Source organism: Schistocerca gregaria, chromosome 7 (assembly GCF_023897955.1).
Source record: "Schistocerca gregaria isolate iqSchGreg1 chromosome 7, iqSchGreg1.2, whole genome shotgun sequence".
In the NCBI taxonomy this organism is placed as follows: Eukaryota; Metazoa; Arthropoda; class Insecta; order Orthoptera; family Acrididae; genus Schistocerca; species Schistocerca gregaria.
In genome coordinates, this window is record NC_064926.1 from 223,305,110 (window position 1) to 223,321,692 (window position 16,583).

A 16,583-nucleotide genomic window follows, 5' to 3' on the forward strand; every position below is an offset into this window, starting at 1 on the left:
CATTGTCCATGCACAGGCGAGGAGGTCTAAGCAGACTCATTCGGCTAGCGGTGCACTTGAAGAGTGCCGCGCGGGATTAGCAGACCGGTCTGATGCGCTGCAGTCCTGGACTGTGCGGCTGGTCCCGGCGGAGGTTCGAGTCCTCCCTCGGGCATGGGTGTGGAGGTTGTTCCTTAGGATAATTTAGGTTAAGTAGTGCGTAAGCTTCGGGACTGATGACCTTAGCAGTTAAGTCCCATAAGATTTCAAACACATTTAAACATTTTGAAGAGTCGGGCTGTGAGTGGGGACGATTAGGAAGTGTTGTCTCAGGTGCCAGCTGGTGCTGATGACCTAGACCATTCTTTTGCAATATTTCTCCATGAGGTACAGTCGACACTGAGAGCCAGGCAGTTAGCCAGGTAGCATTATTGCACTTCTACCACACACCTGCCAGTCTCTTGGTCACCTCCACTCATAGATTATCGCATAGGCTATGCCATATTCACCTGCTACTGCATGTCAACTATTAGCCCAACCATGCCTATTGTTGCATGCAGGTGACCAGCTGCCCAGAGGTATACACTCAAACTGGAACAACCTGCTGTAGACAGGGGCCCCGACATACATTCTGACCCACTAGCCGAGATGCTTACATAGCGGGTCAACGTCAACCCACTCGCTTGTGTGTGTGTAGACAATGGGCTCGGGTCGGATCCATGACTTGGGTGTCTCAGTTCCATCAGTGGGCCACTATCTACTTACCCCAACCGCTAACAACCAGCCCACACTGCGTCAATACAGGCAAATAAGGTTAGGTGGGTCGCGATTGTAGTTGGCGAGTGGGCTGTGAATGGGCAGGGCCACTGCATGAGGAACACAACATTTGTAGCTCTAATCGCAATACTGGAAGCGTCGCTGAGCCTGGCCGGCAAGAGCAGCGCCAAACCTCAGACTTTGGAGTCCTATGACCAGTGAGTGGCAGCCATAAAAAGAATGTCGGCTGTTCAGTGGACTCTGAACGAATGATATGGTGATCTGCTGGGCACGTATAAATTGGCGTTGGTGACCGATGTTGTTGGTGGCTGAGATAGCCAAATTGTTAGACTGCCTATGTCTGGTGCTTGATGGTTCCTGCAATACTGTCATAATACTGGCACGACAAGTGTGCCAACTTCTGCAGCTGGTGAAGATGGCTTGTAATGCTTTTGCCCCAGAACATAAAATATACACTCCTGGAAATGGAAAAAAGGACACATTGACACCATACTTGCTCCGGACCCTGCGAGAGGGCTGTACAAGCAATGATTACACGCACGGCACAGCGGACACACTAGGAACCGCGGTGTTGGCCGTCGAATGGCGCTAGCTGCGCAGCATTTGTGCACCGCCGCCGTCAGTGTCAGCCAGTTTGCCGTGGCATACGGAGCTCCATCGCAGTCTTTAACAATGGTATCATGCCGCGACAGCGTGGACGTGAACCGTATGTGCAGTTGTCGGACTTTGAGCGAGGGTGGACGTACCACCGAATTGCTCAACACGTGGGGCGTGAGGTCTCCACAGTACATCGATGTTGTCGCCAGTGGTCGGCGGAAGGTGCACGTGCCCGTCGACCTGGGACCGGACCGCAGCGACGCACGGATGCACGCCAAGACCGTAGGATCCTACGCAGTGCCGTAGGGGACCGCACCGCCACTTCCCAGCAAATTAGGGACACTCTTGCTCCTGGGGTATCGGCGAGGACCATTCGCAACTGTCTCCATGAAGCTGGGATACGGTCCCGCACACCGTTAGGCCGTCTTCCGCTCACGTCCCAACATCGTGCAGCCCGCCTCCAGTGGTGTCGCGACAGGCGTGAATGGAGGGACGAATGGAGACGTGTCGTCTTCAGCGATGAGAGTCGCTTCTGCCTTGGTGCCAATGATGGTCGTATGCGTGTTTGGCGCCGTACAGGTGAGCGCCACAATCAGGACTGCATACGACCGAGGCACACAGGGCCAACACCCGGCATCATGGTGTGGGGAGCGATCTCCTACACTGGCCGTACACCTCTGGTGATCGTCGAGGGGACACTGAATAGTGCACGGTACATCCAAACCGTCATCGAACCCATCGTTCTACCATTCCTAGACCGGCAAGGGAACTTGCTGTTCCAACAGGACAATGCTCGTCCGCATGCATCCCGTGCCACCCAACGTGCTCTAGAAGGTGTAAGTCAACTACCCTGGTCAGCAAGATCTCCGGATCTGTCCCCCATTGAGCATGTTTGGGACTGGATGAAGCGTCGTCTCACGCGGTCTGCACGTCCAGCACGAACGCTGGTCCAACTGAGGCGCCAGGTGGAAATGGCATGGCAAGCCGTTCCACAGGACTACATCCAGCATCTCTACGATCGTCTCCATGGGAGAATAGTAGCCTGCATTGCTGCGAAAGGTGGATATACACTGTACTAGTGCCGACATTGTGCATGCTCTGTTGCCTGTGTCTATGTGCCTGTGGTTCTGTCAGTGTGATCATGTGATGTATCTGACCCCAGGAATGTGTCAATAAAGTTTCCCCTTCCTGGGACAATGAATTCACGGTGTTCTTATTTCAATTTCCAGGAGTGTAGTATTATGGCTATTGCCCATCAAGCTAATTCGGGATTTGTAAGCAATCGATGATTGATGCTTAACAAATTTAATGACTACGGAAGTATGAGTCCTTGAAGAAACAGGGTCAGCAGTCTCAGAAGTGAGCGTTATTTTGCAGAAAGCTATAATAACGTATCCAAAATTTGTTCTTGTTGTTTATTCATTCCAAAGTCTGGTTAGGTACAGCTGTCCGTTCCAGTTTATCTTGTGCATGCTCTTCATCTCTCCATAACTACTAAAGCATACATGCATGTAACTCTGCTTACTTTAATGAAGCCTTGATCTCTCTCTACAATTGTGTGTGTGTGTGTGGGCTTATGGGCGCCCTCTACAATTTTTATTCGCCAAATTTCCCACCATGTCTGGTTGGGTACTTCTTTATCTCTCAGAATGTGTCCAATAAACATACCGTCTTCTTTTAGTTAAACACGTTTGCCAAAATAGAATCTATTGTATTCTCATTCATTCTTCCCTTATACGTCATCAAAGTGCAGTTGTGGAACATAAAAGCATGCACACATAACAAGGGCAACAGTTGGACACAGAATACGACGTTAGATGCGTCTGCACTGCAGTTAGTACAATAACAGAGCTTCAGTGATCAGATTACTCATAATTTTACCAACAGCTATTCCATGCCACTGTCTTTCAGTCACTTCATTTAAACTCCAAGTACGCATTTCTGCGAAGAATGAACAAAACGTATGACTCAGCAGCTCTCATTTTGGAAAAATGTGATTCTGTAAATTCTGCAAGAATTAATATCAAATGTTTCGTTCGTATTTATCTAGTTATTTGGAAAACCCAGACGATGGAACAATAGGTCTACAATTTTCATTTTTTGAAAGTGCGATCTTTAAATAGGAAAGATGCATTCCTGTTGTAAATCTGCTCCTTCGGAGGTGGGCTACTGATAGTGCAGTGGGGTCGCCAAAGTTTTTAAAAAGATAGTCCGGAAATCTGGCCATTTAAGATATATATTTTATTTTTAACCCCTTACTTGCTTGTTACTAGATACTAAAGTATCTAATTTTTACCAAAACTGTTGTACATATCGGAAATATAGTCACTAAACCAATGTACACGAAGGGGTACGACAAGGGCGCTGTATTTCTCCGACACTCTTCACTATATACATAGATGAAGTGATCAGTAAATGGAAGAGAGATTAATAGAAAAGGAATGTGTTTTGATCGTGACACTAGACTAAATATAATTTTATATGCATATTATCTAACACTAATTGCAAAGAAGGAAGATGACCTTCAGATAGGGTACTTAAGTTGCAGCAGACAGCCTCATATTACAGCCTAATATTGTCTGTAGATGAAACGAAAGTGATGGCATTTCAGGGCATATAACCAATACAATGTAAAATAGTGTTGAATACTAAACTCTTTGAGAAAGTTGTACGTTTTAAATACCTAAGTTGCGACATCGCTTACGAATATAACCATGACGTGGAACAAAAATGAAATACATTTATTCCCACAATTGTCGTTCAAAGCTTACAGAATTAAACCAGGAAACAAACCCAGCTGAAGTTTTATAAACCACAGCAGTACCAACCCTTCTTACGGAAGTGAAGCGTAGGTGACAGCAAGAGACAAGAAAGTAGACTACAGGTTCAGAAAATAACGTTTCTAAGAAGGGCGGAAGGATGCGCAAGGGGAAGATCGTAGAATGAATGAGGATACAAGGAAAGATATAGGAATATACACTGGGGTGTCAAAACTCATGGGATACCTCCTAATCTTCGTGTCAAACTTCTTTTTTCCAGAGTAGTGCAACAACTCGACGAGACCTGGAGTCAACAAGTCATTGGAAGTCGCCTGCAGAAATATTGAATCATGCTGCCTGTATAGCTGTCCATAATTGGGAAAGGGTTACGGTGCAGGATTCTGTGCACGAACTGATGACCTCTCGATTATGTCCCAACAATATTCAATGCGATTCATGCCGGGCGATCTGGGTACCAAATACTTCGCTCTAAATGTCCACATTGTTATTCAAACCTGTCGCGAAACGTGGCCCAGTGACAGTGCATTGTCATCCATACAAATTCCATCGTTGTTCGGGAACATGACGTCCAAGAACGGCTGCAAATGGTCGCCAAGTAGCCAAAGATAGCCATTTCCAGTCAATGATGGGTTCAGTTGGACCAGAGGACCCAGTCCATTACATGCAAGCACAGCCTACACCATGATGGAGCCACCTCCAACTTGCACAGTGCCTTATTGACATCTTGGCTCCATCGCTTCGTGGGGTCTGCGTCACACTCGAACACTACGATCAGCTCACCTGATCAGGCCACGGTTTCCCAGTCGTCTAGGGTCCAATCGATATGGTCACGAGCCCAAGAGAGGCGCTGCAGGCAATGTCATGCTGTTACAGAAAGCACTCGCGTCGGTCGTCTGCTGCCACAGCGCATTAACAGCGAATTTCGAAACACTGTCCTAACGGATACGTTCGCGGCACGTCCCACATTGTTTTCTGCGGTTATTTCACGCAGTGTTCCTTGTCTGTTAGCACTGACAACCCTACGCAGACGTCGCTGCTCTCGGTCGTTAAGTGAAGGCAGACGACAATTGCGTTGTCCATGGTGAGATGTAATGTGGTATTATCGGCACACTTGACGCTGTGCATTTCAGAATATTGAATTCCCTATCGATTCCGGAAATGAAATTCCCCATGTGGCTAGCTCCAACTACCATTCCGCGTTCACAGTCAGGGAGTTCCCGTCGTGCGGTCGTATCGGAAAGTTTTCCATTCTAATAATAGCTCCGCAATGCGCTGCCCTTTTATACCTCGAGAACGCGACACTACCGTTATCTGTATACGTGCATATCGCTATCCCACGACTTTTGTCACCTGAAGGGAATACAAGGCAAAATAGAAGAAAATGGAAGGAACTTGTGAACTGTATGGGTAGAGCGAGAGAGACTCCCAACAAGGCTCTCAGTTACAAATGCACTGGAATACGAAATGTGGAATACCACACAATAGATGGAGTACCGTAACAGGGACTTTGCTTGATACATGAAGTGACGAAGAAGAAGAAGAATTAGTAGCATAATTTCTTCAAGATTGGTTGGGAAAAGAAGGACGAACGAAATGAGGAATTTTGCTTGATGAATGAAAATTTCGTGTGATGCTGAGGTGCTATCCCAGTACAGCTGGAGAGCCGCTGCAATGCTGTTCGAGTTTAAGGGGCATACCAAGCGTACTGAGGTGTGAAGCGGAATTTGGACTGAGGAGAGAGGCGTGCTAGGGTGGTACGTGAAGCTGTGCAAAGTCACTTCTGCCATAGTGGTGTTGTGGTTAGCACATCTGCCTAATAAGCAGGAGACTCAGCTTCAAATCCTGGCCTTTTATACAAATTTTCATTTGTCGCTGCAGTCTGCATACATACATCATAGATCTCAAAATGGCTCTGAGCACTATGGGTCTTAACATCTGAGGTCATCAGTCCCGTAGAACTTACAACTACTTAAACCTAACTCACCTAAGCACATCATACACATCCATGCCCGAGGCAGTATTCGAACCTGCGACCGTAGCGGACGCCCGGTTTCAGACTGAAGCGCCTAGAACAGCTCGGCCACTGCGGCCAGCACATCATAGATCTCTGGAACCCTGTAGTTTCATTTGATTGAAGCATCTATGCCTGGGTTTCAGGCAGGATGCTGAGGTGTGATTTCAACACAGGTGGAGAGCCTCTGCAATACTCTTTGAGTTTAGGGGGAATGCTAAGTGGGATGAGGAGTGAATGGTATTTGGATTGAGACGGGAGGGGTGCTATGGTTGACCGTGCAGTTGTGCAAAGCCACAGGGTGGCATAGTAGTTAACGCATTTGCCTAGTGAGCAGGAGACTTGGGTTCGAATCCTGGACTTACTACAAATTTTCATTCGCCGATTCCTATTCAGTCTGAAACTTGAAAAAATTTCTGAAACCATATAGTTTCATTTGATATATACAGAATTAGAAAAATAATGTGTTTATTAAATTGCTCACATTATCGTCTTTCATCTAGTGTATTATAAAAGGTGGTCGGAAATTCCCGTTACAGACGGGACCATTCGTTCATCTTCGCTAATGTGAAACACATCTCCTCTACTGAGCAAGTGATCATAGCTGTTAAGGTACGCACTTTAGAGCCCATGTTTCTTGAACATTTTTCTTGTTTTTGTCCACTCTACCACCATTGAAAGTTACCAACCCTACACTCTTCTCAACACAAGAACCGGTACATGTATTCAACTGTCAGAGGTATCAGAACGGTATTCGTTTATAACTTTCGACTCCTTCGTTTCCGGTACAGGGATCCTGACTTCAAATTAATACATTTATCATTGTCCATCATCCTAGAAAGTCTGTAACATCATCACGGAATCATCCCGTGTGTACGTACATTTACAGACGCCCGCGCCTATAATTTTGACGCTCTGTAGTCTCGTTGGATGACGTTTCCAGACATGGGTTCCTATTCAAAATACGATGCACTCACTCCGCTCTACAAGTCCTAGAAGTCTGTAATGGGAATTACCGAACACCCTGTATATGCAACTTTCGTAATGGGTTCAACTGTTGCAAGTTATTATAACAATTGTGGTAATAATGTTAACAACTTTTAGCTGTTAAAGCTACAAACATGGATTCATTTTCAATGAGCTCGTCCCATTTCTGCAGTTCCAGAGCTGCCATTAATTTTATTCCAGCGTGTTGGTAAGGCATTTTTCGTATTTTCAACAAAATTTTATTATGACTATATACAAAGTCACAAGACCCTCCATCTTAGTTCATCCTGGGACCATGCCGCCGGAACTCACATCTGTTTCTGCCGTTATTTCCATCCAGGTTCTGTCACTGTTAGGGGCAATACAACCTATCACTCTGTTATTCTCGACAGGCCTCCCACTACAAACACGGCTGCGAGGTATTACACACACCAACAAAAGTTTTGCCTCACCTGGGTTCCGAGAGTTCCGGAACCTGTTACAGAAAATTGGAATAGAGAAAACCACACATTGCATATTGTACCACTATACAGCGAGACCTTCAGAGGTGGGATCCAGATTGCTGTACGAACCGGTACCTCTAATACCCAGCACCACGTCCTCTTGCATTGATGCATGCCTGTATTCGTCGTGGCATACTATCCACAAGTTCATCAAGGCATTGTTGGTCCAGATTGTCCCACTCCTCAACTCCGATTCGGCGTAGACCCTTAGAGGTGTTGGTGAGTCACATCGTCCATAAACAGCCATTTTCAATCTATCCTAGAATTGTTAGACAGCATTCATATCTGGAGAACATGCAGGCCACTCTAGTCGAGCGATGTCGTTATCCTGAAGGAAGTCATTCACAAGATGTACACGATAGGGATGCGAATTGTCTTACATCAAGACGAATGCCTCGCCAATATGCTGTCGATATGGTTGCATTGTCGGTCGGAGGATGGCATTCACGTATCGTACAGCCGTTACGGCGCCTTCCATGACCACCAGCGCAGTACGTCTGCCCCACATGATGCCAGCCCAAAACAGCAGGGAACCTCCACCTTGCTGCACTCGCTGGACAGTGTGTCTAAGGCGTTCAGCCTGACCGGGTTCCCTCCAAACATGTCTCCGACCATTGTCTGGTTGAAGGCATACTCTACACTCATCGGTGAAGAGAACATGATGCCAATCCTGAGTGGTCCATTCGGCACGTTGCTGGGCCCATCTGTACCGCGCTGCATGGTGTCGTGGTTGCAAAGATGGACCTCTCCATGGAGGCAGGAAGTGAAGTTGCGTGTCATGCAGCCTATTGCGCACAGTTTGAATCGTAACACGACGTCCTGTGACTGCACGAAAAGTATTATTCAACATGGTGGCGTTGCTGTCAGGGTTCCATAATCCGTAGGTAGCGGTCATCCACTGCAGTAGTAGCCCTTGGGCGGCCTGAGCGAGGCATGTCGTCGACAGTTCCTGTCTCTCTGTATCTCCTCCATGTCCGAACAACATCGCTTTAGTTCACTCCGAGACGCCTGGACGCTCCCCCTGTTGAGAGACGTTCCTGGCACAAAGTAACAATGTGGACGCGGTAGAACCGCGGTATTGACCGTCTAGGCATGGTTTAACTACAGACAACACGAGCCGTGTACCTCCTCCCTGGCGGAATGACTGGGACTGATCGGCTGTCGGACCCCCTTCGTCTAATAGGCACTGCTCATGCATGGTTGTTTACAACTTTGGGCGGGTTTAGTGACATCTCTGAACAGTCAAAGGGACTGTGTCTGTGATACAATATCCACACTCAACGTCTATCTTCAGGAGTTCTGGGAACCGGGATGACGCAAAACTTTTTCTGATTTGTGTGTATACATAAATATAAGTTTGGTCTTTCTGGTTTGTCGCCCTGAAATCAATCTCCAACAGTTACTGTTGATTTGTATGTTATTGATGTTTGAAGTATTTCTTGTTAACTAAAGGACAACCAACTATTGTGAAGCAACAAATTCTCTGAACAGTCAAAGGGACTGTGTCTGTGATACAATATCAACACTCAACGTCTATCTTCAGGAGTTCTGGGAACCGGGATGACGCAAAACTTTTTCTGATTTGTGTGTATACATAAATATAAGTTTGGTCTTTCTGGTTTGTCGCCCTGAAATCAATCTCCAACAGTTACTGTTGATTTGTATGTTATTGATGTTTGAAGTATTTCTTGTTAACTAAAGGATAACCAACTATTGTGAAGCACCTTCCTTCCGCGCGTTAAGTCGTTGTCGTATCCTGGGGAGTCTACTGAGATCTCAGTCACATCACAGAGTTGCGTTCATTTTACACGTGGGCTTAAGAAAACGTGGGGTGCGGAGGAGCTAGACGACGCTATAGCTGAGAACGGAAGTGAAAAGGCAGAAGTGTCACGGAGGCAACTCCATATCAAAACCACGAAAGGGCTTTCAAAATTAATGCCAATAGTCAGGGGACGAGTTACAGCCAGAAGGTGGAAATCCCTATCCGATCAGACGTATCCGGCCACCCTTATGTAATGCGCAAATGACTGCTCAATGTCACGAGATGTGAACCCGTCAGTGTAAAAGGACATGGAGAGTGCTGTGCTGTCCGTAGAGAAGCAGTAGTACGTAGCAGAATGGGTCGGCAAGGAGAACTCAGCGACTTCGAACGTGGACTTGTCTCCTGAGTAACCAATCCATCGGGGACATTTCAATCTTTCTAACTTTGTCCAAGCCGCCTACATCTACATCTACATCTACATACATACTCCGCAATCCACCATACGGTGCGTGGCGGAGGGTACCACAACTAGCATCTTCTCTCCCTGTTCCACTCCCAAACAGAACGAGGGCAAAATGACTGCCTATATGCCTCTGTACGAGCCCTAAACTCTTTTATCGTTGTGGTCTTTCCGCGAAATGTAAGTTGGCGGCAGTAAAATTGTACTGCAGTCAGCCTCAGATGCTGGTTCTCTAAATTTCCTCAGTAGCGATTCACGAAAAGAACGCCTCCTTTCCTCTAGAGACTCCCACCCGAGTTCCTGAAGCATTTCCGCAACACTCGCGTGATGATCAAACCTACCAGTCGCGTGATGATCAAACCTACCAGTAACAAATCTAACAACCCGCCTCTGAATTGCTTCTATGTCCTCCCTCAATCCGACCTGATAGGGATCCCAAACGCTCGAGCAGTACTCAAGAATAGGTCGTATTAGTGTTTTATAAGCGGTCTCCTTTACAGATGAACCACATCTTCCCAAAATTCTACCAATGAACCGAAGACGACTATCCACCCTCACCACAACTGCCATAACATGCTTGTCCCACTTCATATTGCTCTGCAATGTTACGCCCAAATATTTAATCGACGTGAGTGTGTCAAGCGCAACACTACTAATGGAGTATTCAAACATTACAGGATTCTTTTTCCTATTCATCTGCATTAATTTACATTTATCTATATTCAGAGCTAGCTGCCATTTTTTATACCAATCACAAATCCTGTCCAAGTCATCTTGTATCCTCCTACAGTCACTCAACGATGACACCTTCCCGTACACCACAGCATCATCAACAAACAGCCGCACATTGCTATCCACCCTATCCAATAGATCATTTATGTAGGTAGAAAACAACAGTGGACCTACCACACTTCCCTGGGGCACTCCAGATGATACCCTCACCTCCGATGAACACTCACCATCGAGGACAACGTACTGAATTCTATTACTTAAGAAGTCTTCGAGCCACTCACATACTTGGGAACCAATCCCAAATACTCCTACCTTAGTTAGGAGTCTGCAGTGGGGTATCGAGTCAAACGCTTTCCGGAAATCAAGGAATATGGCATCCGTCTGATATCCTTCATCCATGGTAAGCAAGATATCATGTGAAAAAAGGGCGAGTTGCGTTTCGCAGGAGCGATGCTGTCTAAAGCCGTGCTGATGCATGGACAGCAACTTGTCTGTCTCAAGGAAATTCATTATATTCGAACTGAGAATATGTTCGAGAATCCTGCAATAGACCGATGTTAAGGATATTGGTCTGTAATTTTGAGGATCAGTCCTTCTACCCTTCTTATATACAGGCATCACCTGCGCTTTTTTCCAGTCGCTCGGGACTTTACGTTGGGCAAGAGATTCGCGATAAATGCAAGCTAAGTAAGGAGCCAATGCAGTAGAGTACCCTCTGTAAAACCGAATTGGAATCCCATCAGGACATGTGGATTTATTTATTTTCAACCCATTCAGCTGCTTCACAACCCCAGGGATGTCTATCACTATGTCCTCCATACGGGAATCTGTACGAGACTCAAACGTCAGTATATTTGTACGATCCTCCTGCATGAAAGATTTCTCAAATGCTAAATTTAAAATTTCAGCTTTCGTGTCGCTGTCTTCCGTCGCCAGGCCAGACTGATCAGTGAGTGACTGGATGGAAGCCTTCGACCCGCTTACCGATTTTACGTAAGACCAGAATTTCCTCGGGTTTCAGCAAGATCTTTTGCTAAGGTATGACGGTGGTAGTGTTTGAATGCTTCGCGCGTCGCTCTTTTTACAGCAGCACGAATCTCTACTAACTTTTGCCTGTCCTCATTCTCCCGATCTTTCTTGTACCGCGAGTGCAACTGTCTTTGCTTCCTGAGCATTCTCCGAATTGCGCTGTTAAACCACGGCGGGTCTTTCCCGTTCGTAACCCACTTTTTCGCTACGTACTTTTCACCAGTGTACCTACTGGTGATTTAATTGTGACGTGGAAACTGAAAGGAACAAACACATCTAAACCAAGACTAGGCAGATTTCATGTACTGACGGATTTGGACCGGCCAGCATTGTGGAGGATAACTCTAAAATCCCGCATGAAATCAACGGAAGGAATCACTCGTGAGTTGCAAAGTGCTGCTAGCAGTCCAGCTAATACACTGACTGCGCTAGGGAGTTTGTGGTCGAGCAACTCCTGCTAAGAGACGCTTGAGGCGTTCTAACGAGCTACGGCACTGGAGAGTGGATGACTGGAAATGATTTGGAGTGATGAATGACGCTACACCCTGTGCCAATCCGATGGGTGGGTCTGCATTTAGTGAATGCCTGCAGAACGTTACGTGCCATCATGTGCAGTCCCTTATTGCGCTTAAGAAAACGCTATTTGCGAAAGGGTATGAATCATATTTTACAGCATTATGTCTGCGTACAAGAAGGGATCAGGAGACGATGATTCGATTAGCATAATGCACCCTGTCATGAAACAGAATTTGTGGAGTAATGGTTTATGGATAATAAGTTGATAACATTCCTGAAATGGACTGATCTGCCTAGAGTCCAGACCTGAACCTATAACGGTACTTTGCGGGCAGGCGTGTCAATTAGCATCATATTAATTAAAATGGGGGATAAATAGACTTTATTTTGGAAGAATTAAAAAGGGGAAAGTAATACGAAACTTTAATAACTGGACAGTATTACTAAGTAGCAATATAATGAAAAGTAATAAAAAGCAAAGAAGCAAAGACCAAGCGGGACAGAAAGATATAGGGGCGCGTTTGTTTTTTAATACATATAAAAGAACATGTAACACATTATAGAGCTCTCTACCTTCAGTTATCGCGATCGGGCTAGTCGATTAAAAAGTGGTACGCGACGGCGAAATCCGTTAAGGAGATTATTTAAAGACTCTTCAAGCGCGTTTAAAAGTGATCAGAGACGTTTATTGTCGGGTGAAGTGAAAATGATTCCACAACATATTTCGAACTTTGTGTTAACTGGGAAAAATACTCTTGGGAAACTATTATAGTTGTAGAACCGACGAAAGTTTTACCCAACGGAAAGCTATAGTTGACATAATTCTGCATTTTATAAAATTGTGAAACGCGTGTGCGCGGAACATTAAGAGAATCGTATCCTTGGACGGTTGCGGGGGTAACTGACACAAACAACGCGCCAGCATAAAAATAGTTCGCTTATTAACTACCAGATATTAATTAACGGGGACCTAAAATACTAAAAACAGTGCATACACCGTTAAATTGAACCCTGCGTGTGAAAGACAATCACATCGAACATTTCGAGAGCGAAGAATAGACATTTAAGTGCCGAATTGATAGCCTGGGTCGTGTCGATATTTGCACATTATATGACACGCGTTATTCAGAAAACGATATCGATCATTTTAATGCGGAAAGAAAGGATAGGATCATCACCCCCAATCCCGATTCATATTTCATATTTAATTACTGAAAAGAATAGTGTTCATAAACAAACTACATTTCAATTTTATCCACGATTTTGGCTTCATTACGTATTCTTGACTACATGGTAAACAATATCTGTGGAAGTTGTATACAACGTATCTACATAATATTTAACCAACCAATATTGTGGGACATCAAAAATTGTTCTTACAGCGGATGTATAATGTGTGAGTGCTACGAACTATATTGGAAACTGAACATCCATTACATACTTGCATGTTTATCTGCGAAAATGGTCCTTGTCGGTACATGAGCATAGAGTTCGAATAGAATCGCTGGAACATTGCAAACCATTCAGATTAATCGAACATCTAAATACGCATAATGCTGGTATCACCAGGATGTGTTCTTTCTCCTCACCCCCGTGGCAGTAATTGAATTGTGAGTCAGCCGGGAATAATATTTTAAATCAATTGACGACCATTGAGCTAGCTTCACGAATTTTCAAAAGTCCACTGCCATGTATGAAGGCGAGTGACACCACGAGTGCTAGCGTCGATCGAGGAGTGTCGTCGTGATAGTATTGAATGACATTGTGCTGTCACAAACCCAATGAAACACTTTGGGATGAATCAGAATGTCGACTCTACTCAAGACCCGATCATCCAACGTTACTACTTTCACTGGCCTCGATTGTTAAGGAGGAAAAGTCTGCCTTCTGTCTGCAGACTTTCAGATGCCGAATCGAAAGTGTCCCCAGCAGACTTAAAAGTGCCATAAAGACGAAGGGTAAACACGCCCCACATCAGTATCCACTAACAGGTATCCGGACACTTTGAATCAAATACTGTATTCTATTGTGCGCAAACCACTGGCGTAGCAATAGTGAATCATATTTGAAGCTCAGTCTTCAGGAGTAAATAGGCAGTAATTTACTGTTATTAATTTCCTTTCTAATTTTTTTTCCCGCATGAAGGGCTTAAAGAAGCAATTGAGTCAACTAAAGTTCGAATAACACTGAAGTTTTTAATGTATTCTGCGTGCGAATGTAATTCATTACTCGACAATTATTCTAGTAAGTTTGGAGAGCGACGTACTTACGAACAAACATCAGGAGCAAATATTCCGACGTCAGCTGTGCTTTTAATTGGCGCCCAAAGTTCTCCAGTGGTACCGGTGATTTTGTTGCACGGCGAATCGAAGTAAGGAGTTTCATTCATATAATTCCAATTTGCCACTGTTCCCAGAAGGTCTAGATTGCTCTCGCCAGTGTACATGTTGAACACACCATCGTAAGTTTCCGAGCCATTCCTCTGTGAACAGTAGTGATAAAAACTTGTTATAATGCAGATCTTTGTCGCAATAATAGTAACTTAAAAGCATTGATAGTCACAACCATACATTGAAGCTTGTCCATGTGTATACTCTCTACACTCCTTGTACAGCTACATACATGCACAGCCTCTACAACAAGTATACGCCTGAATGATGCAACTGGACTGTTTTATCTTAGTGTCACACCTCTATAATCAGGGTAAATCCGCAAGAGATGCCGCATGCGGTCTATAGCGCATCCCTCATAGTTTTGACGAGCACCAACAGAGTGTGCACTTATCAGCATTGCAGTTGCTCAGTGGACACCGAGCCATTAAAAAAGTGTTTGCATTTCAATCGAGGAAGTTATGTGCTCTGTTGGAATAGCTCAGGTAAGTCCATAAACATCCCTTCAAAACTTTTTTCAGTGTCACTATTAGTTCTTAGCGTATGCTAAATACACTCCTGGAAACTGAAAAAAGAACACCGTGAATTCATTGTCCCAGGAAGGGGAAACTTTATTGACACTTTCCTGGGGTCAGATACATCACATGATCACAGTGACAGAACCACAGGCACATAGACACAGGCAACAGGGCATGCACAATGTCGGCACTAGTACAGTGTATATCCACCTTTCGCAGCAATGCAGGCTGCTATTCTCCCATGGAGACGATCGTAGAGATGCTGGATGTAGTCCTGTGGAACGGCTTGCCATGCCATTTCCACCTGGCGCCTCAGTTGGACCAGCGTTCATGCTGGACGTGCAGACCGCGTGAGACGACGCTTCATCCAGTCCCAAACATACTCAATGGGGGATAGATCCGGAGATATTGCTGACCAGGGTAGTTGACTTACACCTTCTAGAGCACCTTGGGTGGCGGACGTGCATTGTCCTGTTGGAACAGCAAGTTCCCTTGCCGGTCTAGGAATGGTAGAACGATGGGTTCGATGACGGTTTGGATGTACCGTGCACTATTCAGTGTCCCCTCGACGATCACCAGAGGTGTACGGCCAGTGTAGGAGATCGCTCCCCACACCATGATGCCGGGTGTTGGCCCTGTGTGCCTCGGTCGTATGCAGTCCTGACTGTGGCGCTCACCTGCACGGCGCCAAACACGCATACGACCATCATTGGCACCAAGGCAGAAGCGACTGTCATTGCTGAAGACGACACGTCTCCATTCGTCCCTCCATTCACGCCTGTCGCGACACCACTGGCGGAGGGCTGCACGATGTTGGGGCGTGAGCGGAAGACGGCCTAACGGTGTGCGGGACCGTAGCCCAGCTTCATGGAGACGGTTGCGAATGGTCCTCGCCGATACCCCAGGAGCAACAGTGTCCCTAATTTGCTGGGAAGTGGCGGTGTGGTCCCCTACGGCACTGCGTAGGATCCTACGGTCTTGGCGTGCATCCGTGCGTCGCTGCGGTCCGGTCCCAGGTCGACGGGCACGTGCACCTTCCGCCGACCACTGGCGACAACATCGATGTACTGTGGAGCCTCACGCCCCACGTGTTGAGCAATTCGGCGGTACGTCCACCCGGCCTCCCGCATGCCCACTATACGCCCTCGCTCAAATTCCGTCAACTGCACATACGGTTCACGTCCACGTTGTCGCGGCATGCTACCAGTGTTAAAGACTGCTATGGAGCTCCGTATGCCACGGCAAACTGGCTGACACTGACGGCGGCGGTGCACAAATGCTGCGCAGCTAGCGCCATTCGACGGCCAACACCGCGGTTCCTGGTGTGTCGGCTGTGCCGTGCGTGTGATCATTGCTTGTACAGCCCTCTCGCAGTGTCCGGAGCATATACTGTATTCAAACATTATGAATCACCTCGAAGAGAACGATCTATTGACACGTAATCAGCATGGCTTCAGAAAACATCGCTCTTGTGCAACGCAGCTAGCTCTTTATTCGCACGAAGTAATGGCCGCTATCGACAGGGGATCTCAAGTTGATTCC

At 46.1% G+C, this 16,583-nt stretch overlaps 1 protein-coding gene across 4 annotated transcripts in view; it reads right to left on the reverse strand.

The window, feature by feature from the left end:
- LOC126281448 (protein croquemort-like) overlaps positions 1–16,583 on the reverse strand; it is a 114,721-nt gene that overhangs the window by 47,351 nt on the left and 50,787 nt on the right. For all 4 annotated transcript variants that reach the window (XM_049980421.1, XM_049980422.1, XM_049980420.1 and 1 more), the window contains exon 6: positions 14,404–14,615. In XM_049980421.1, coding sequence (XP_049836378.1) covers positions 14,404–14,615 — 212 coding nt within the window. The remainder of the gene's footprint in view (positions 1–14,403; positions 14,616–16,583) is intronic.